We start from the raw sequence: 23,216 nt of genomic DNA, 5'->3' as shown, positions 1-23,216 counted from the left end.
ATCCATCCATCCATCCATCCATCCATCCATCCATCCATCCATCCATCATCCTTATCCAGCTATCACTGTGCGAGAGGCGGGGTACACCCTGGACAGATGGCAAGTCCGTCACAGGGCCACATAGAGACAAACGAGACAAACAAGCATTCACTCTCTCACTCACACCTAGGTACAATTTAGTTACCAATCAGCCTAACATGCATGTTGTTGGTCTGTGGGAGGAAACCTGAGTACCCAGAGAAAACCCACGCATGCACGGAGAGAACATGCAAACTCCACCCAGAAAGGTCCTCGGCTGGAATTTGAACTGGCGACCGTCTCGCTGACAGGCAAGGCAACAGCTCTACAAACTGAGCAACCGTGATGCCTTATGTTTTTCAATAAAAGCACAAATTTAATAGAAACCTTTTAATCAAACTCAGCATATTTACCAGCATGTCTTTCATCATAGTTACTTATAAATTTCTTGTGTAAAACAAACAATTTACCCAAAAGAACAAACTGCTGTCTTATTTCAAAGTTTAAGAAAATCACAATGTATAATGCTGTTCTAAGAGAAATGCTCTAACGTAAATAAAACTTTGTTAGAAACTTTTTTCCTACATGCTTTTAATATAAACCATTTTATTATTTAACGTATAAAGGAAAGAAAGTAAGTGTTGAATTGCATGTCATTTTCAGATCTTCTGACTGTCATGGACAAAGTTGTTTGTGCAGTTGAACTCACTTGAACCGCATTTTTTTTAATAAATAAATGTGACCCTTGACCAATGATATCAACGTCTTCTCAAGAGTGATTAGTACTTTTATTTATTTTTTGACATGATGCTGACATATGAACTGTCACATCATTAACACATCTGTCCCTAATCCACAAAGTTTATGATTTCTTCTGTTTTTATTTAGTTTTTTTTTTTTTTTTTTTTCAGTCAAGAAAGCAAACCTGTGTGCTTCATAAATGGTTAGCCCCACAAAGAGCAATATGTCAAGTATGTTACATTCCTTTCTCTACAGTTTTTTGGCCACTAATTGGATGGGGTGTTTTTGTCAAAAATAGCAGGTCTTTGCTTATTCCACATGAAATCACCCACAGACTGTTTAGCCCTTTTTTCCATTGTCCAGACTTACTTTTACTCTACTTGGGTCTATGCGGTCTAGGTGGTTTTTGATATAACTTGAGTGCTGCATGTATGTGGGTAGGGTAGTCAGCACATCCACCCGAAATTTCTACAATATTAATGTCTATCCAAGGCAAACACAACACAACACTGCAATGTGCAAATAAGTGAAATACAGTCACAAAACACTCCCCATCCTTTGCCACAGTTCCCAAAAATGCTGTGGCAGAGTCGAGGCCACCTACCCTCTGCTGGTTGGAGCCTGTAAATCAAATTAATTTGGTCTAGCTTACTTTGAATTCTTTCGTCAGCCAACAAGCATGGACACATCTGCACCTCCTCAGAGTGCCACAATGTTGGTTATGCATTGCCATTTTAATGGAAATATTGTATATATTTTTAAAACGTAAAAAAAATCACAAGTGTCAAACCCGCCATTTCTAAAATGCAGCATTAGTGTCTATGCACTTTTAAAATATATGCACTTGTTTTTTTATATACAGTTTAACATCCATTAAAATAGCAACACTGTGGTAGTAAGAGGTGCAGACCATCCCTTGCTGTCAACAGAATTCAGACAGAGCTAGACCAAATGGACACTATTAAAAGGCTCCAACCAGTGGAATGGGATCAACTCAGACATGGCATTTTTGAAAATGGTTGTAGAGAATGGTTAGTGTTTTGTGACTTTAATTTTTACTCATTGGTAAGATTTAGGCAACCATGCTATGATGACCCACCTACATCAAGGCAACAGCTTAGTTATACAAAAAACTACTAAGACCATGTACGACTGAGTCAGGTTAAATTAAGACACGGTAAGTTGTTCCAAGACTGGACAGTGGCAAAAAATGACATTTTACCACTGTCTACACTCATCGGTTGTGCACCACACAGTACTAGTTAAGGGCCTGCCCACTGCTGGTGCCCATCCCCACTTAGCCTGGTTTATGGTACCATCTTATTCATGGTTCCAAGCAAACTGCTCCAAGGTGATGAGTTTGATCTAAGCAGGCAGCAGTCGTTGAATGGCCAGCGGAGCTACGTCACTGGATGACCTGCCCAGTTAGTTTGTTTTTTTCAAGTTTTCTATTTTCTAGTTCAGTATGGAAGCCCCAAAGATAGTGCTATGGACCAATGCCAAGGTCTTTGTCTTTACTGGCGGATCAGCGGCTTCAGTATGAGCTGGACAGTGCTACAAGAGACAAGCAGATTGACCGCGAGATATCGGAGATGATGACTTGATGATGACCCGAACCTTTAACCAGTGCCGGGATAACCTAAAAAATAAATAAATATTGAAGTCAAAGTACAGCTATGATGCCTGCCCACTTTGCAATATTGATCCCACCCACTGAGCAGGGAAGCAAGTCACAGTGGAAATTCACCCAGTGTTTCTCCTACCATTATACAAGCAGGGCGCCCCCGCCCCATCAACAGAACCGAGCCCACCCCGTCGGCACTGACGTAACGCTACGCTAGTGGCTTGTAATGCAGGTGCGCTAGCTAAAAAGCTACAGGCAGCCTCCACCCACATGCTGAAACCTCACACTGAACCCCCCTGCCCCCACCCACACTCAAAAACAGTCGGTATAAGCAGCGCGCTGTGCAGCTCAGGATGTGTCTCCGTCCGTCTCACGCCACATCAACAAAAATCACGGATGAGATGAGCGCCCTGCCATGGCAAGTTATTTAGGGAAAACACTGTTTTTGTAATTTAACTTATCTGAGATGAGGATGATCTAATAATAATAAGAGTTGTAAATTGACTTGGTTGATAGTTTTGTCATTTTTCTCACTTTTTAATGTTTCGTTCCACCTCATGTACCACATGTGATCAGAATGACAATAAAGACACTTTGACCTTGACAAGTAGGGGTGCACCAATTGCAGTTTTCTGGCCGATCACCGATTTCTAAAAAGTCTGACCTGCCGATTCTGATTTTGGCCGATACCGATTTTGTTTTATAAGCAACACTGTCAGATGTTATAAGGTCACAATGCACCTTCAATTTTCCAGTCTTATTTTATTGAAAAACATACCTTTGAACAATATCATTGAACAATACAAACTTGTTTTAAATGGCCATGAGGTAGTGCTCTGAAATATAAATGAAGTTTAGACAATTGTTGTTAAAACAAAAATCAGTAAAATCGGTTTCTCATGCAAGTATCGGCTGATTTCCGATGTCCCAAAATTAAGGAAATCGGGGCCCTACTGACAAGCACACATCGGTTCTCTCCTCTTAAGTGTTTCAGAAGATGTATGCTGATGTAACAAGGAGAAATGAACAAAACCATTAATAGTTGTTGAAATGTCCTAAACGTTCAAGTGTGGGTGGCAGTTACAATCTTGTCAATAGAAAAATCAGACCTTAAAAATTGTTTTCTAATATGTATATGCATTGCTGGGTTACATTAGTACATGTACTGAAACCGTCTCCACTATCAGAAATGTTAAAAGCTACCCAAACAGAAAACCTTGGCTGAATGCAGAGGTGCACACCCTGCTGGAAGCCAGGAACACTGCCTTCAGGTCTGGAAACTCAGAGGAGCTGAGTAGGACAAGAAAACAGCTGGTTGCTGGTATTAAGAGGGCCAAGGGCACATATGCCAGAGGATTGAGGGTCAATTCATCTCACAAGACCCTCGGAGCATGTGGAGGGGCATTAAGTGCATAACAGATTATAAAGGAAGGAGTGAACAATGCCCCAAAGACCCATCTCTGCCTGATGCCCTCAACAAGTTCTATGCACGCTTTGAAGACCCGAACAGACCACCCAGCACCACACTCACCTCACCACCGGATGAAGAGCATCTCAGCGTGACCTCAGCAGAAGTAAGGAGTACCTTCAGGAGGATTAATCCGCACAAGGCAACTGGCCCAGACAACATCCCCGGAAAAGTGTTGAAGGAATGTGCTGATCAGCTCTGTGAGGTGCTGGCAGACATCTTTAACACCTCACTTACCCTGGAGACAGTTCCCACCTGCCTGAAGACTGCCACCATCATCCCAATCCCAAAGAGCTCTACAGTGACTGGTCTGAATGACTATCGGCCAGTAGCCCTCACCCTGATAGTCGCTAAATGCTTTGAAAAACGTGACCCACATCAAAACAACCATCAGCATCAACGAGGACCCCCACCAGTACGCATAACATGATAACCAATCAACAGAGAACGCCTTCTCCTCTGTGGTCTACACTGCTCTCACCCACCTGGAGCAGAAGGTCTCCTATGTCCGTATGCTCTTTGTGGACTTCACATCAGTGGAAGCTCAGTCCTCACCTCCTTCTACAGGTGTGCAGTGGAGAGCATCCTGTGCTCCAGCATCAACGTGTGGCATGGAGGCTGCACAGCTGCAGAAAGAAAAGCTTTGCAGAGAGTGGTGAAGGCTGCACAGAAGACTGTCGGAGTCAGTCTCCCCACCATCACAGACATCTACACCTCTAGATGCAGGAAGAGGGCCACCTGCATCATGAAGGACCTCACTCACCCAGCGCACACACACTTTTTGCCCCACTCTCCTCAGGAAGGAGGTTGAGGAGCATTAAGTGTAGAAGCACTAGACTGAGGAACAGCTTCTACCCTGAGGCTGTTAGACTCATGAATCTCTAACTAGAATAATCACTGTGAAAAATCACATCATGTTGCTGCTGATCTGTTTCATGTTGCTGCTGATCTGTTTCAATGTTGATGTGTTCATGCGTGCACATCCGCTCACACAGACTCATGTTCATGTTTGTGCTGATGTTCAATGTTTTTATGTTATGAGTGCTTAGTGTATATTTAGTTGATGTTTTTCTTAGTTCACATCTTAGATGTTATTACTGTTTTTCTTATACATTTTATTGTTGGATGTAACTGGGACCCTGTGTACATAATTTCGCTCCACCACATGTACCACATGAGGTGCGAATGACAATAAATACTCTTTGACTCTCTCTAACTTTGATTGCAATTTGATTGTTTCAGAGTCAGATTTTCTTTATTTGTCATTCGCACCACATGTGGTACATGTGGTGGAACAAAATTATGTACACAGGGTCCCAGTTACATCCAACAAAAGTATAAAATGTAAAAGAAAAACAGTAATAAGATCCAAGATATGAACCAAGAAAAACGTTAACTAAAAATACACTAAGCACTAGTAGTACAAAAACAATACGCCGAACAGCAGCACGAACATGGATCTGTGTGAGCAGATGAGTACGAATGAACCTAGACATAGGAGTGTTGGGGTGTTGACGCATATTCTTTGTCCCTGGTTTCCATTTCTGTCTCCTCTTTGGACTGCATGATGTCTGATTCAACCAGAGGTGGTGCTTTACTTGGAGTTCAGAGACTTCAAATGTTGCAAGAATGAGATGTAATACAAACATCCCTCTCTGCATGTTTCAGATGATTTTTTTTTGGGCTTCAGCACATGTAATTTGAATGAATAGTTGGCTTCTGCAGAACTCAAAGACATTCTAATTCAACCATTCAACGGTAGAACACAGAAACTACTAAAACTTGCTGGGTAGTGGGCCTCAAAGGCCACAGGTTGCAAATGTGTATATAAAATGTCGCAACATATGCACTGACAATTTTTTTTTTTTTTTACATAACTGTCCATGTTTAACACCAGTGCATCCAGTAATGTAAACACTGGATTCACAGTGAATCTCCTCTGGGATCAAAGGCAACCTCGTGCCTCAAAACTTGAAACTGGCAGCCACTGTAATTCAGGTAACATAAAGATCGGACCACACCAAGGTTAAAAGTCATTTGGGATCTGACATTGTGCACTATCACATTGTTGTTTCAGGAGCATTGTGCTGCCATTAATACAATTCTGCTGGTTAAGTATGACTTTGAAAGTACTGTGTGCAATATACCCACCCACACACAAGCTGTCATCTCCGGCAGATAGATGGTCTTTGTGTCCAGGGATGGTACAACAGGGCACATCTGTCCTTGCTGTGGATCAACGCAGGGTGTTTTTCAGCTCAACAAACTTCCAAGCAGACCTAAATGTTAGCTACACCAAAGTGTCTTTGTTTTGGACATTGCCCGCAGACATATAAGCTTAATGACCTGCCAAATGTCAGCCCCCAAAGATGAAGGAGTTAAATTGTTAAGCTTATTAATAATGAGGTAACATTTGTAATGGTGTCCAAATTTTAATTTACGTTTCACTTTAGTCACCTTTAACTTTTTTAATCTTTCTAGCATGATTTGCAACCAAACCTGAGATAATTACAAATTGCACAATCTGTCATAATTTCTTAGCCTCAATTTTTTTTCCAAATAATTGTCAAATAGCAGATTGGAACGAATGGCATGTCTAAAAATAGTTAAAACACAATTTACCCAACATTAAACTTGAGCAGAATGAACAAAATGTACTCGTTTGGTTGTAATTCTGTTCTTTTCAGATAAATATATATATATATATAAATTTATATATAAAAAAAAATATATATATTTTTTTTTCTCTCTCTCGTTTATTACTTAGCAACTCTGTATGTTTTATGTACTTTAGATTTCTTTAGTCAATTATGGTCTTTCATTCTTTGAAGTCCAACAGAAAACAAAACATTTCAAGATGCCCAACAAAACTAAAAGTGTTTCTGGCAGTAATCACTTACAATAAATGGCAGGTTTTTATGTTATGTGTTGACACTTAACAACCATAGAAATAAGTCATGTCACTGTTACAGGGAGTAGCTGCATTTTGAAATGTCTGAAGACATAATATGCTCTTCCTGCCTTGCTCATGTGTGGATTGTTTCTGTTGCTTCTCCATGGATTAAACCCTGGTTTTCTGTCCAACTTGGACCAGTTAAAACTGGTTTTTCGGGAAAGAGGTTTGACTCTCATAAATCCTTCAAAATGGGTTTATGAGTTGTGCATATGTACTCATCCTTGCACAAAGTGTTTATACGCATGAAAGTTTGATATAAAATTGCATCAAACATTAATTCAAGTGAAGACATGAGTGCCTGTTCAATCATACATGCATGGCTCACATTTGTTTGTTTGGTATGATTGTTGAGCACAGTGTGCAGTACCATTGTGTTCCTGCTCTGTAATAAGTTTTTCCCTGAAATCAAAGTAGGTCTCTTATCTTGTGCTGTTGCCTTCTTGTGAGATTTAGGTCATCTTTTGGGGCACAGACAGAGGAACAAGGGTTGTTTATTATACACCTCAGGGTTGTATTTGTATGTACCATAGTTGAGCTGTAGTGGCTGTCAAACTGAGAAATTTCTTGAATGTGAAGTAAAGCATTTTCAAGAACCAAAACAGAAGTCTAATGCCTATTATTTCATCTGGCTAGGAAAATTGCAATAAATACAGTATATTGCCTTTCTTTATTTTCTTGATAATTTATAGTTTAAAGTTTAGGGAATAGTGGTCTCCTGATACATATCATTGTGCAATGTTTAATAACTAACTCATTAACTACTCAGTATCAGTATTCTGTAATGACAAGGAACTCGACCTGAAATACTTGCACTTATACTCGATCTGAAAAAAACAACAACCTAGGATCAGGATACCCCTACCAAGTACGGTAATCATAATAGCAAAGAGTTTATCAAGTAAATAAAATGCATGCTGCAATCTAAATAAAACTGCATTTTTAAAAGTACAGCCTAAAGACAATAGTCTGTAATCTGTTGCCTATTATTCTTTCTGACAAGTATTTTACTTTTCTTTAAAATAAATCAGTAGTCATTGATTTAAAAAAAAAATGCAAACTCATTTCAGCACTTAAATTATTTAGAGCCTATCCAACTTCATTTTCTACATACTGTAACAAAAGTACAGAACAAGGTTTAGCAGTTAATTCATTTTTATTTATATAATAAACCCCTCAAAATTGCAGCAGGAGTACTTGATAGACTTGAATACCTTTTGTTGATACTTCTTAAGAGCCTTTTGATTCAAGAGTCCAATTAGCAGCTTAGGTTTAGCTGTTGTGTAGTCACTGTTTGGACACTGTTTTTTCATAGCCAAAGACAGTCACTAAAGTCAGTATCATTACAAAGCTTAGGTCTGATACTTAAAACTTAAACTTGGTTTTTACTTCATTAAGACGTAAGCGAGCAGATTTCTCATTAAATAGTTTCAGATGCCTTTGTCTCATGGAGCATTCATAGTCAAGCAGAAGAAGTGGGGGATAAATCATCATAATTCATCCCTCTGTCCTACCACAGCACTCTCACTGTAGCACGTCATGCACATAGCTAAGCATATAAGGACCAGCAGTCATAGCAGGATAGTTTTTTTTTTTTCACAATGTGTGCCACATAGCCTGCAAGACACAGATCTGACTGGGGGTAATGCACATAACAGGGTGTCAGCACAGCAGGTGGTAAAAGATGGACGCTACACAATTTTCATCACGTACCCACATAAGCGAGACTTGAGGCTAGAGTTATAAACCAGCTAGTAGGCTACATTCACACTGCAGGTCTTAATGGTCAACTCCATTGTTTCGCTCAGATCTGATTTTTGTGTAGTTGTCCATATCCATCCATCCGTCCATCCATTATCTTTATCTGCTTCTTCCTTTCTGGGTCGCGGGGATTACTGGTGCCCATGTCTAGCTATCACTGCGAAAGGCGGGGTACACCTTGGACAGGTCGCTAGTCCATAACAGGGACACATAGAAACACACAACCATTCACGCTCTCACACCTAAGAAAAATTTAGCTTAACATTTAGCTTAACATACGTTTTTGGTTTTTGGGAGGAAACTGAAGTACCTAGACAAAACCCACGCATTCACAGAGAGAACATGCAAACTCCATCCAGAAAGGTCTTCGTCCAGGATTTGATTTGACAACCTTCTTGCTGAGAGGCAACAGCTCTACCAACCGAGCCACCGTGCCACCATAACTTAAATGTGACCTCAGATTACCTTTTTACTGTTACTAATGCGTATACTCAAAGTCAGTGTTTTGCAGTGATTTGATAGTATCATGCATACTAGATCCCGACCGATATGGAAATTTTGGCTATCGCCGATACCAATATAGGGAGGGGTAGGCGACCGCCGATAACCAATAAAATGGCTGATTTTTTATTATTATTATTTTTGCTTTGTCCACCCCCAATAATCTAAGAAAACAGACTGGAGTGGGGCTTGTTTGTTTTGTATAGCTGTTAGCAACCATGATGCTAAGTAAATCAGATCCACGCTTTAATTAGTCCCACAGTAGGTTTACAAGTGGCACACGGTTCATAAAAACTTCCTAATGTGTGTTCACATGTTCTATCCTCTACTATTAACTATAAAGTTAAGTGTGTTACAAAAATATAAATTAAACAAAGAAAGGCCCTTCTTTGTTCATTGTTTAAACAGTCAGTCACGTATGGTGATGGTCTAATTAGTATTGCCCACAGCAGCGTTTATTTTTCTTTGCAGAGAAGTAAAGATTTCAGACAAACAATACATTTCATTGAGGACAACAGAGATAATGTTACTAATACTAACACTCGATGTCCTCACAAACTGGAAGCTCAATCCGACGGGACAGGTTGCTATAACTACTGACAACGGGGTTAATGTCATGAAGGCAGTGCAAATGAACATTAACGTTAGCCTGCTAACTTGAGAGGTATGTAGCTAATGACAAGGGAGTTGGAGGATTGAAAATAATTTATTATTGTTGATTTGTTTTAAAGCAGCACGGTGGCGCAACTGGTAGAGCTGCTGCCTCTCAGCAAGCAGGACCCCGGTTCAAATCCCGGTCCGGGGGCCTTTCTGGGTGGAGTTTGTATGTTCTCTCCATGCCTGCATGGGTTTTCCCGGGTACTCCGGTTTCCTCCCACAGACCAAAAACATGCATGTTAGGCTGATTGGTAACTCTAAATTGTCCCTAGGTGTGAGTGAGAGCGTGAATGGTTGTTTGTCTCGTTTGTCTCTATGTGGCCCTTTGATGGACTTGCGACCTGTCCAGGGTGTACCCCCGCCTCTTGCACAGTGATTACCGGTTATGGGCACCAGCAACCCCCGTGACCCAAAATGGAAGAAGCGGGTAAAAGATAATGGATGGATGTATTTGTTTTAATTTTACAACTCAGTTAAAATAAACTTACCATGCTCTGTTCTGCAAAATATGCCAAATGGTACTGCTCCCTGCTTCATCTGTGCTGAACGTTAAAAGTAAAAGTGAAACTTAAAACGAACAACCATGACTTGAAAGTCGTCTTCATTCGCCCTCTGCTGGATACATTCTACAATGACAGCTTGTTCCCAGCATTTTAGGGGTGAAAATTAGAAGTGCTTATATCGGTGCATTATGGGACCATTATCACAGATATCAATAGGTCCCCAAATGGCTATATTGGCCTAAAATATATATCAGTAGGACTGATATATTGGTCGGGGCTCTAATTAGAAGTGCTTATATTACAGCATAATGGGACCGTTATCACATATACCGGTGAGTATCCAACCACCCATATCAGCCTAAAACATCGGTCCTGCTGATATATCTGTCGGGCTTTAATGCCTTCTTCTGATTAATTGAAATATACTTGGTCTAAATAGTATTCATATCCGCCTCTGTTGCAACTGTGCTCTGTAGTCATTCCAACACCTGGCAACATTGCATGTCACTGCAGAAAGAAAAGCTTTGCAAAGAGTGGTGAAGGCTGCACAGAAGTTTGTTGGTGTCCAGCCACCCCACCATCCCAGACATCTACTCCTCTAGATGCAGGAAGAGGGCCACCTGCATCATGAAGGACCCCACTCACCCAGCACACACACTTTTTGCCCCGCTCCCCTCAGGAAGGAGGTTGAGGAGCATTAAGTGTAGAACCACTAGACTGAGGAACAGCTTCTACCCTGAGGCTGTTAGACTCATAAATATCTAACTAGGATAATCACTGTGAAAAAAAATCACATCATGAAGCTGCTGATCTATTCCATGCTGCTGTGTTCATTCGTACTCATCTGCTCACACAGACTCATGTTCATGCTGCTGTTTGGCGTATTGTTTTTATGCTATAAGTGCTTAGCGTATTTTTAGTTAATGATTTTCTTGGTTCATATCTTAGATCTTATTACTGTTTTTCTTACATTGTATTGTTGGAAGTAACTGGAACCCTGTGTACAAAATCTCACTCCACCACATGTACCACATGTGGTGCAAATGACAAATAAAGAAACTCTGACTATCACAATGTAAAATACTAAGGAAATGTATTAATGAATATGTTTATATATAAAAGTCAATTAAAAAAGCAGATGTGAGGGACCAAAGCAATAGAGTTCAAAGCTGACCGGAAATGGCCATGATACTATTGAAGCATGTGGTGTTCGATTTTACACATGCACATTAGTAACTGTAAAATGATCAATCAGACTCCATTGTGAACCGTTAAGGGACCTACATGCACAGAAGAAGACGTGACATCACACGCAGCATGCTGTGTTTAAGGAAGTAAATATGGATGCTACAAAAGTTAGTTGTATCAATTCTGAAATTGTGCAATCAGAACCATCCATCCATTATCTTTACCCGCTTATTCCATTTTGGGTCACGGGGGTCGCCGGTGCCCATGTCCAGCAATCACTGTGCGAGGGGCGGGGTACACCCTGGATGGGTCGCAAGTCCATCACAGGGACACATAGAGACAAACAACCATTCACTCTCTCATTCACACCTAGGGACAATTTAGAGTTACCAATCAGCCTAACATGCATGTTTTTGGTCTGTGGGAGGAAACCGGAGTACCTGGAGAAAACCCATGCATGCACGGAGAGAACATGCAAACTCCACCCAGAAAGGCCCCTGGACCGGGGTTTGAACCAGGGACCTGCTCGCTGAGAGGCAGCAGCTCTATCAGTTGCGCCACTGTGCTGCCCTCCAATCAGAACCAATAAAGATAATTATTAAAATTAATTATCTGACATAGTTGTTTGGTTCAGTGTTTATTTTTAATGTTGCCTGTTGATGGCTCCTCCAGCGCATGGTTATATTTTTTGGAACAAGAACTGAAGGTAGAAATAAACTCAAGTTTCAATCCCATCACACTAGTATTAATACGGTCAAACACTAACATTACTACCAGTATTTTTTGCTCTAGATTAGTCATCCAAGTGATGATAAATTCAAATGAAATAATAAACAAAGCAACTGGACTTCTGTTCTGTAGGTGAAGACATGTGGAGTTCCAAGATTTGCACTGCACATGCTTCCATTATTATTCCTTGGATCAATCCTCTTACCCCTAACTCTGTGACTTAAAACTCGGATGAAATGTGATATGACTTTTCAGACTGAGATGCTCCTTGGTATCACCATGCTAGGTAGTAACAGAGTCATTACAGTCAACTTGTGAAAAGTTTTAACTGGCACTGAGGCTCAATGAATGTGATGTGATGTAGTGCCAAGATAATGTCTGCGTGACCACTTGGCTGCTGGATTAAACAACAACAAAGGTTTGTTACAGAATTGTTCACCACAAGGGGAATTGCTAAACTGAGTTAATTTATTATGTTTTCAAAATGGCCTGAGCAAGATATCTGTCACATTTAATGTGTAGTAGTGCTTCACATCAACTCAACCAAGTTTCACTGAAGGCCTCTTTGGTGTTGCGAACCATGCTACATTTATGGAAACACCTTCATGTGGAACATGGCCAGCTTGATTGGTGAATTGTGAACAGACAGAGGCAGCTTAAAGACGGAGGTTTTGTGGCCATTTTGCTAAACTGTTTTGTGAAAGTACCCATTTTTGCTCCTCTCAATAAACCGTGGCAGTGATGTTACTTCTACAGTGACAATTCACTTTGTAAACTTTACTGCTACCTAATCAGATACTTTTTACCCAATCAAATTCATTTTTTGGTTTACTCCTCTGTGTTTTGTGAATAAGTTTTCATCAATTTGTAATGGTTTGTCTCTTTCTCCAGGTTGAGAGCAGCCATGTCGGAAGAGGCCGTGCGTCAAACGCGCAGCCAGAAGCGAGCTCTGGAGAGGGACCATGCAGTGCTTGCTGGTTCCTTAGGGGACATGGACTGTAAACGGGTAAAGCTGGAGAGAGGTGATGCAGCTGGGACCCCGCTGGCCCTCGTGGGATCTGGGGCTGAGGGAATCAAGCTGAAGAGTGAGCAGGCTGCTAAGGTAGCAGCCAACATCCTAAAGACTGGGGAAGTAAAAGCTACCATCAAGGTGGAGTTGCAAGCTGGAGATGAACCTGTTGACATGAGCACATCCAAAAGGTGAGGCGAGAAAACAATTGATTTACTATGTTATCTGCTGTTTTTTTGCAAATTTAATTTTCTCAACATTAGTGAAGTTCATGTAGGGGCTTTAAATTTAGTTGCCATGAAAAACAAAAAGTATGTTAAGTTTACATGTAACTGTCTTTATTTTTAGTCTGTGGACACTACTGAATGGAACAGAATAAACACTTTACACTGAAGAAGCAGTATATTCTTGAGCACTAAGTCTTGATTGCTTCATCAGTCTGTTTTGGCCACAGTAAACTCAACAAATGGTAAATGGACTGTGCTTATATAGCGCCTTTCTATCTAATCAAGATACTCAAAACGCTTTACACTGCAGTCTGTGCCCTCATCTACCGATCCACACACATTCATACAGTACTCTACTACTGTACAGCTCTACAAAGCTAATTGAACAAATCATTCTATAGAGACTAATCAGTTCTTTAGATCATATTCATACACCGATTAGACACACATCTGAGGCATTTGAGGGGTTCAGTGTCTTGCACAGGGATGCTTTAACAGTTGACTTCTGGTGAAATCAACCCCCCAACTCTCCCATTGGAGGACGACTGCTCTAACCACTCAGCCACAGCTTCTCCATCAACAAGTGTTTCTTTGTGTATAAGAAACCACAGATTTCCTTACATAAATCCAAAGAGATTACTTTACCATCGCCTTTTTGTTTCAGCTTTAGGAGATGTTCTGCATTCCAATTTATGGAACTCTTGGTCTCAGATTTTATTTTATTCATATATGCAAAGCAAGTTGTTTTGTCTAGACCTGTGTCTCTTAAAGTTTGAAGTTTCTGATTAAATGTGCACTAGCAAGGGGTCTGACAGGAGTCACACAGGAAGTCATGTAGTTGCCAGCAGCCTGCCCCCATTCTGAAAACTTTGAGGCTCCTACGGCCCGGGCTCCATTTTCTCCTGCAGCAGCACCTGAACTCTGCCTCGCACTTCTCACAAAATGAAGGCTATGTGTCACAAACTGGTTCCAACTGGCCGTTGCCATGGTTTCCATGTTGGAAGGAGCAATTGGAGGAAGGAGGGGCCTGGAGGAGTGGTGGGTGTGTCACATGACCACATAGAGAAATGCCTGATGTCAGAGAAATGCCTTATGTCATGTGACTTGTATTTGGTAGAGCAATAAATCACACACTGATGTGATAGTAGTTAAAGTGGGACAGGAAAGTGATTGAGCAGCGAGTGTGTTGCCTCTGCATCTGGAGCCTCATAATTACACACCAGTGTCACCTTTGGCACTGACTTAACCCTCAGAATGTGTTTGTGTGCTTCCTCTCTGCAAGGTAATTAGTTTATTGTTTATGAGGTGGACTTAGTCCGTAGAAGCCGGAGATATAAAACTGTGATTGAAACTGATTGCAAAGCCAAATTTACCCATGCCAGAAATAATAATAGTGATTAAACTGAATAATCAATGTTTGCTAGTAAACAAAGGGATCACAAAGATGAGAAGTCTCCTCGTTTATATATATATATATATATATATATATATATGTATATATATGTGTGTGTGTGTATATATATATGTATGTGTGTGTGTGTATATATATATATGTGTGTGTGTATATATATATATGTGTGTGTGTATATATATATATATATATACATATATATATATATATATATATATATATGTATATGTATATGTGTTTGTCAGTGTTTAAACAAATATTTGTTGGGTCAGTAGCTTGTTTAAAGCCCAGCTATTTTATTAACTTAAAGAGACCATCTGATATTAGCTCTGAGCTATATTGCATAGCATTCTGAATGGAGGATCTATCTGCACCTAAACCGACTGATTCAGCAATCCTATGGTGGGGTCAGAGTGAAGCCATGAAGACTGGGGGGAAGCCGAGGCATACAGAAACACTGGACCTTACATAACTAAGCTGGCATTTGTTGTGATGCTTGTGTAAGCTGTTCCCAATAATTGGTAGCAACCACCATAAGCTACCGGTAGTCTGCGCCATGCTGGCAAGGCCAAATCAGTCAAGGTGCTGTGTTTGCCATGGAGGTTTTATGTGAAATGACAAATCTTTTGAATCCTCTGTGGTATTATTTATTTTAGCATCACGCTGTATGTGCAAGAACATAAAGGAAGCCGTGAATGAAAACTGCTCTTTTCAGACTTCAGCTTTGCTTAAGAACACGTTTCTCTGAATCACAGATTATAGAGTGTAGCAGGCTTTTTCTTTCTGTAGCTAACTAAAACGCATCAACACAGTTCTTTACAGGAAGAAATAAAATAGTTAATGGATTTATATTTTTGTCAACATTGAGTAAAAATTTTCTATTGAATAAGTAAATGGTTTCATGTTTTTGTTATTCTGAAACGTTTGTACAACACAGATGTTCGTCTATGGTTGACCTTATTGAACTAAGATTATGGTCTGTTGAGGATAACAGTTGGGACAGATGTTCAGAAGAGATGATAGCAGAGGCTCGACTTTAGGGAGTTTGAAAAGACAAGAAAATTGAAGAACTGACTCAGTGATCTGGGGTATAAAAGATGAACAAGTTAGGATGGGGGAGGGATGGGTGAAGTGATGACTGAGTGAGAGTGAGTGTACACAATAGGTTGGCTCTTGGCCACACTTCCCCTCCCCCCCTCTCTGTCACCCTCTCCGGAGTCTCCTGCGGACCTCGACTCTGCTCCGCTTGTGACTCTGATGTCGGCAGCGGGGAGGGAGGGGAGAGCTAAGGCCCAGGCTTTGCTGATCGAGCTAGGCCACAGGCCTCGCCACAGAGGTAGAGGAGGACGAGGCCTCATTTGGGTGATGAACTGGGTCTGACTTGAAGCCCTGAAGCTTCTTTCTCGATGATGGCTAAACAGTTATATAACTTGATTGAATGTATGTATGCTTTACTCCCTGGTTTGACTCAAATCTTTCATACTGGGGTTTCACAACCCCAAACATGCTCTATCCTAAGCTACGTTTTCTCAGTGCTCAGACTTCTCAGGCAGTACTGGATGTCCAGATAGAGGCCGATGTGTTTTTCATTCACGTCATTGTGCTGTGGTATTACTGAGGCCACCCCCTGCTACTTCTTCTTCACCCCTCTTCAGGTTGACTATGTCGTTGCAGCTCGTCACCTTTGTTCTTCTTAGCCGTCATGAAATGTTGATGGACAGCAAAGCATAAGTATTCAGCCTTAAACTTCAAAGTTAGCAGCAGTGTAGTTGGTTTTAGATGGTTTTTAATGTTGAAAGTGAGAAAGTACGTGGTCTGTTGAGGTTACCTTTTGCTGGAGATAATGGGTGTTACATTCTTTCCTGCCGCCATTACCTCTTTATTGATCTCTTGGTTCCTGCCTGCTTATTGGTGTCACAGCACATACTCTTACAACAGCAGGAATGACAGAACCATTATGATATGCTGCCATCTACTGGAAGAAGACAAAACAAAACTACAAGTTAAATGTATTTTCACTATTGTAGATAGTGATAGTGATATATACGATAGAATGCAGAATCTCTGGTGAATGAATATCTTTTATAATTTTTTCCTTAGTGACATTAAAAAAGAGCCACAGCCTCCTTCACCAGATGACGTGATTGTGCTATCCGACAACGAGCCCTCTAGCCCCCTCATGAACGGCCACTGCTTCACCAAGACGGACACAGATAAACTCATGGTAGGAAAAATTAATTTCAGCAGTTCAACAGTTTTACACTTTTTTTCTTCAAATATGTGACTCTTTCTGAAAATATCAAATTAAAAAAAAAAGCCAAAATGTAACGTTGAATGTGAAATCATAATTTAGAATTCACACTGTTTTCTGAACATACTTTTTAATAGCTCCTTTTATCGAAATCTGTTGGTTTGCTTTTTCATTTGTAATAAAATAAAAACTGTAGAAGTGATTATAAGTCTCCTAAGCAGACTTTGTCTATTTTTTCCTCTCTGCAGAAAAGTTTACCCGAGGAAAGGGAGCGCATCATAAAACAGCTGAAGGAAGAACTAAGACTCCAAGAGGCAAAACTTGTCCTCCTCAAAAAACTACGACAGAGCCAGATTCAGAAAGAGAGCTCAGCTCAGAAGGTAAAAATGAGGATTCAGTTATTTTTAATTTATTTATTTAAACAAATTATAGCAGAGGCTGAAATTTCACGAGTTCCACATTACAGTAACCTAAAAAATGTATTCTTCCATTATTACAGCAGTCCCTTTTTTTTAAACAAATCTGTAAAAACAAACATGCAAAATGTGTTGGTGACCAGATGCCATTGAAATATAAATGTCTGAGTCCTACAGTTGTTGTGTAAGAGATATTGTATTTTTTGGAAACTATATGCAATAACTGATGTGCAAACTAAGACATTGCCCTTTTTGTTCAATGTTCAGCCATCTGGCTCTGTGGCTACTCCACCCCCTCTAGTGAGAGGTAACATGACATCAAGTAAAGGACCCCTTCAGGTAATGACTTAAGAGCCTGGCATACTCCATCCGAAACCGAACAGTCGACTCGCAGTCACGTGGTTGCGTGATGTTCATTTTCACACACACCTTCCATAGTCTACAAGACACCGCCCCTGGGGAACCCCTCCCGCTGCAGTGAACATCACTGTGTGGGTTGCTTCTCGCCAGAGTCTCCACTCTGTCCCTGCATCCACCATTTGGTCACAAATCTGTCATGAACAAAGCGCCACACTTTCAGCTGACAGACTCCTCCATACACGATGTCTACACGAGGTCCATCCAGGAGTTTTTGACCTTTGGACTAATTTAGTGTGTTTGGAGAGTCGTACAGCTGAAGGTCGGAGCTCATTTCCTCATTGACAAACACGCCACAAACTTCTGATCAGTCACATGATACGAGGCTCATACGCTTGTGAGAAAAGATTTGGCCCAGGCCTTGTCTCGAGAAGGGGCAGGCAAAGCCGCTCTCTGAATGAAGTGATGCAGTCTTCGTCACGCAGCTACGACAACGAGAGCTGGTTTCATTGCTTCAGATGAAGTATGTCAGGCCACTTAGTGTACTTTTCCTCACCTTACTGTTTTTAGCACCTACAAGTTCTGGTGTTGGGATGTCATAACTATTGCTTTGTTTAATAATGTAAGGAATGTTGTGTTGACAGGTGACGGGTCGTAGCTCAGGCACAGTGATCCCCCCACCCTTGGTGCGGGGTGGGCAGCACGTCTCGTCAAAACACAACTCTCAGATTGTTATGCCACCTCTGGTCAGAGGAGCCCAGGTTAGTGTTTGGGGCAGCCAGTGTTTTAATCTTTTTCATGTAGCAATTGCACTTTATTATCATATGTATTTTTTAAAAATACGTAAATGCATACATATTTTATAATCTCTTTATGTTTGTGTGTACATTTGCACCTGTCAGCCTATTGCCGTGACTCCCCAGCAGATTGCAAGTCTACGTCAGCATCAGCAGCACAGCGGGTCAGGTCCTCCTCCACTGTTGCTGGCTCCCAGGGCTTCTGTGCCCAATGTCCAGGTCCAAGGCCAGAGGATCATACAGCAGGGGCTCATTCGTGTGGCTAATGTGAACAATAGCAATGTCATGGTCAACATCCCTCAGGTGAGGACATTATGTACAAGGATTTTCCATTTGGATAACTTCTCTGCTTTTGTTGTGTCTCCTGAATGTGGGCCTCATATGCTGCTTCTAATGTGTGTTTAGACTTCTTCAACGAGCCTTAAAGGCTCTTCAGTCTCACCAAACTCCAGTGTCAACGATTCTCCAGCCAGCAGACAGGCAGCTGCCAAACTAGCGCTGCGTAAACAGCTGGAGAAGACACTGTTAGAGATTCCTCCACCTAAACCGCCTGGACCTGAGTTCAACTTCCTGCCTTCTGCGGCTAATAATGAGTTCATCTACTTGTTGGGGTTGGAAGAGGTGGTGCAAAAACTTCTGGAGATGCATGGCAGAGGTTGGTCAATATTTGCACATAAGCAAGTAGCTTGGGAATAATGGACTTTTGAAACAAACTGTGGGATGTAAGAGTATAAAACTCATTTTATGACGTTGTCTCTAATGTAGGAAATATTGGTCCGGCTGCCTCAATGGCCAGCTCAATTCCGAAAGAGCCATTCACCTGCGCCCAGTGCAAGACGGACTTTACCTCCCGCTGGAGAAAGGAGAAAGCTGGCTCCCTCCTTTGTGACCAGTGCATGTCATCCAATCAGAAAAAGGTCCTGAAGGCTGAGCACACCAGTCGTCTTAAGGCAGCCTTCGTTAAGGCACTCCAACAAGAGCAGGAGATTGAGCAGCGCATCCTCCAGCAGGCAGCCTCTTCCTCTGGCTCTAAAACCACCTCATCCTCCTCTCCCTCGATGTCTAAAAGTGACGTGTTGGTGTCACAGCAGTACAAGCAGGTCAGAGCTGACTTGCAGCACAGATCTGTGCACCACTCCACTATTAAACAGGTTAGCACAGAATGCAGTTATATAGATGCTGCCATTATCATTTACAACCGTTTTTACTTCAACATTATCTTGATGTCGATTTTCACCTGCACAAACACTTCTTCGCCTCGTGTCTCTGCACAGAGCCAGTTGTCCCACAGCATCCAGTCTGCAGTGAGCGCTCGTGGTATAGCCCACACCTTCACCTCCTCTCAGCTGCAGAATGCAGCAACAGCAGCTGCATTAGGCAGTAGATCAGGGAAGCATGCTGCAGCTCTTTCTCTGCAACACGGGGCAAAGGTCAGTGCAGGCAGCAGCGGTAACCAGGGCAACCTGGCAGCCTGGAGGAAGCAGAGTGGTGGAAATGCAGGTAAATAAACCACAGACACAGTTATGCACAGAATACACTTTACATTTTCTCACTTTCTGCTTCCCACCAGACTAGTTTTTCTTACATGTGGGTTGCCCTTCTTGACTTAATTATATATTTTCTCAACTTTTGTCTTGTTTTTTTTTTATGTTTGTATGTTTAGGAATATAATCCTAGCTTTGAATGAAAGAAAATGTTTCTAACTTGTGCTCATTTTGTTTTTCACTTGTTTGATATGATTTCCAGAATATGTAATAAACGCTGACATTGTATGTGTTTGTGCTGTGACAGGAGTGACTATGGCCTATGTGAACCCCAGCTTGTCTGGTCACAAGACCACTTCGGCTGTTGAGCGTCAGCGAGAATATCTGCTGGACATGATTCCCTCCCGTTCTATTTCCCAAGCTGCAAACACATGGAAATAATGCAATCTTACTCCCTATTGACGTCACAACTCTTAGCTTTCTTAATATCAGTAACAACCATTCTCATTATCATTCAGATCTTTTCTATGAACTTTGCCTCTGTCAACAATGGTCACTGGGCAGAATAAGATTTGTGTTTTTCTTACACCTACTTATGATGTTTTTTTCCCCACAGACGTCCTCATTTGAATCTTTTCTAAACTGAAGCTGTACTACAGCTCCAGAGATACAATGTTGAATAAATTATGGCTACCTTTTCAGAAGGTTGGTATTGGTGTGTGTTATTTCCACACATCTGCAGCAATGTTGCCGCTCCCTTTTTGTTTATTGCTTGAACCTTTCAATTGCACCAAGAGGAAGTTGCCACACAAATGCCCAAGCTTTCCTTCTTCTGGAACAGGCAGGGATAAAAACTGATCTCTATAGTATATTTGTCTCACCTCCTGCCCTCTCCAGTCTGAGCCACTCAGACCCCGGCCTGTGTCGGCCTAACTGAACTTAATGGAGGACCTCAGCACAAGGACTGTAGAGCTTCAAGGGACGTCCATAAAATATTAACTGCTTCAGCTTTGCAAAAATTAATGACATTTTAAAAAGGACTGTAAAAAAAAAAAAAAGATCTCTATCTGCACACAGGCCGCCTCTTCTCAGCAACCTTCAGTGTGCATATTAGAGCAGATGATGTGTGTTGGATTACTTTGTATGGCTGAATGGTAGAATTTTGTTTTCTCTTTGTAAGTCACATACTGTGTTTGGACTATTGCTCTCGCTGACACTTAGGAAGTGACCTCTTGTCGAGGTCTGAATTTAAAGGCTAATGTTACTGTTAGGTGGTTTTACATCTGCTGGGTTCCATGTTGTGGCCTACTTTTAAATACTTTTGCCTAAGATGAAGAGGACAAATAAATATTAAGGTTTCACAGACTTATGTAAAATCATGGAGCTTATGTTTGGAGGACTATTCTTATTGAATATTGTAAAAATTAAATCTCCCAAAGAACTAGGTGGAGCCCAAATGGAATCCCTTCTGTTAGAAGGTTTCTAGTTGTTGTTTTTGTTTGTTTGTTTGTTTTCAACCCTCTCTGGATATGAATATGAATTTATTCTAAACTGAGTGGGTGTAAGGATTGTCAAATAATTTACTTTTTTTTTGCTTTTAGTCATAGGTTGTGGTGCATTTTTCTTCTATAGATAAGCTGAATTTATTAATAGGGTTAGTAAAGACATACGCCCTATGTTTGAATGGATAAAAGTTAAAATTTGTTGTTTTTATATGTCAGTTGGCTCCCACACACCCTTCAACTGTTCTTAGTGAAGCTGGGCAGCTTTCAGAATGTAGTTATGCAAAATAAGGAGGAAAAAAAGCCCTAAAGCAACAAATTACATGAACTTTTTAAGTATTTTAAGGTGTATGTCTTTCAGCTCAATCAGGTGACTTGTCTGTCCTTCACATAAGCTGTAGTGCATTTTAATCAGAATATTATACAAACTACAGTCTCCTGCACAAAACAGATTTAGTTCTTGTTGGATTTACGCAAGCAATTATTTATCAGTTTTATTTTATTCCAGTCACCGAGGTGATCCAGTTGCATATGTTGTACCTTTCAGCAATGGCTTTACATTGATGTGCCCTTCTTGAAATGTCACCATGTCAGACACCAAAAATATTGTTGTTTATTTTATTCTTTGTGCTGTTTCACAAGTTCTAGGTTTAAAACCCAATCCTACCATACTAATTAGTTGTCTCCCCTCCATAAATTCTGTGTCTATTATTATTATCTGATTGTAAACTTTACGTCTTGCTGCTCAGTCTCCTCACTCCAGATTTCAGCATCCTTAATGTGATCTCACAGATTTGAGGGGTTTTTTTGGGTCATTAATCAAAGATAGTGCACTGCATTGTGACATGGCATTAGTTGAAGTTTATCTCATGCTGGGGTTACTCGACACTCGGGGGTTTCATACAAATTTGTGCAGTACGCAAGTTGCTGATAGAAACACAAGCATCCAAAGTTGAAGTTCGATCGCTTGCCAATTCAAGATTGTCTGAACATTCCTGACGAGCAAAAAGTAGCAGCCCACACGTCTTACGGAGGTGAAAAAACGAGCAATCTGGAATGAGCCCATCATTTTGTGCCCTGCTAAGTGTAACCCTGTGCTGTCCTGACTACTTCCTGCTGCTGCTGTTTGACAACAGTGTCACCATTCCGTTTCTTGGGGTTGATGTGCTGCCTAATGCAGTGCAGTGCAAAATTTAAAAAAAGAGTGTAACAATGTAAAAAAAAGTTTTTTTGGGGAATATTTTCTGCTCTATCAATAATAAAACTAATTTGAACCCCTCTTTCATGTTTGGTTTGTCTGTTTATTGGCAGTTGTTTTAGTGGAACATGAACACTAAACAGTGCAGTGGAGTACTGTTTAAATCAATGGTTCCCAACTCTGGTCCTTGATGAACACCATCCTGGATGTTTTACTCGTTTTCCTGCTCCAACACACCTGATGTAAATGAATGGGTGATTAACAGGCTCCGAAGAACTTGAATTAAATCACAGAATCTGAGTCAAATGTTTCAAGAAGTGTTTCACCCTGTGTATCATGAATCCTGTGCTCATTAATTCAGGTCTCTTGTAAACGAGTCCCCGAGGCTCAGTGGGATTAACCTGTGTAAATAAATGTTGAA

At 40.9% G+C, this 23,216-nt stretch overlaps 1 protein-coding gene across 1 annotated transcript in view; it reads left to right on the top strand.

The window, feature by feature from the left end:
* Nucleotides 1-22,841, top strand: part of gatad2ab (GATA zinc finger domain containing 2Ab) — a 52,988-nt gene extending 30,147 nt beyond the window's left edge. The window contains exons 2-11 of the mRNA XM_037698189.1: nucleotides 13,035-13,343; nucleotides 16,891-17,014; nucleotides 17,290-17,421; nucleotides 17,725-17,796; nucleotides 18,459-18,575; nucleotides 18,717-18,914; nucleotides 19,017-19,266; nucleotides 19,377-19,762; nucleotides 19,886-20,111; nucleotides 20,403-22,841. Of these exons, the coding sequence (XP_037554117.1) occupies nucleotides 13,048-13,343; nucleotides 16,891-17,014; nucleotides 17,290-17,421; nucleotides 17,725-17,796; nucleotides 18,459-18,575; nucleotides 18,717-18,914; nucleotides 19,017-19,266; nucleotides 19,377-19,762; nucleotides 19,886-20,111; nucleotides 20,403-20,536 (1,935 nt within the window). The 5' untranslated portion in view covers nucleotides 13,035-13,047 and the 3' untranslated portion in view covers nucleotides 20,537-22,841. The remainder of the gene's footprint in view (nucleotides 1-13,034; nucleotides 13,344-16,890; nucleotides 17,015-17,289; nucleotides 17,422-17,724; nucleotides 17,797-18,458; nucleotides 18,576-18,716; nucleotides 18,915-19,016; nucleotides 19,267-19,376; nucleotides 19,763-19,885; nucleotides 20,112-20,402) is intronic.
* The last annotated feature ends 375 nt before the right edge of the window (nucleotides 22,842-23,216 follow it).

Source organism: Nematolebias whitei, chromosome 3 (genome assembly GCF_014905685.2).
Source record: "Nematolebias whitei isolate Nwh7 chromosome 3, NemWhi1, whole genome shotgun sequence".
Lineage (NCBI taxonomy): Eukaryota > Metazoa > Chordata > Actinopteri > Cyprinodontiformes > Rivulidae > Nematolebias > Nematolebias whitei.
Note: the sequence above shows the minus strand (reverse complement) of the source record. Positions and strands in the feature narration are given on the sequence as shown.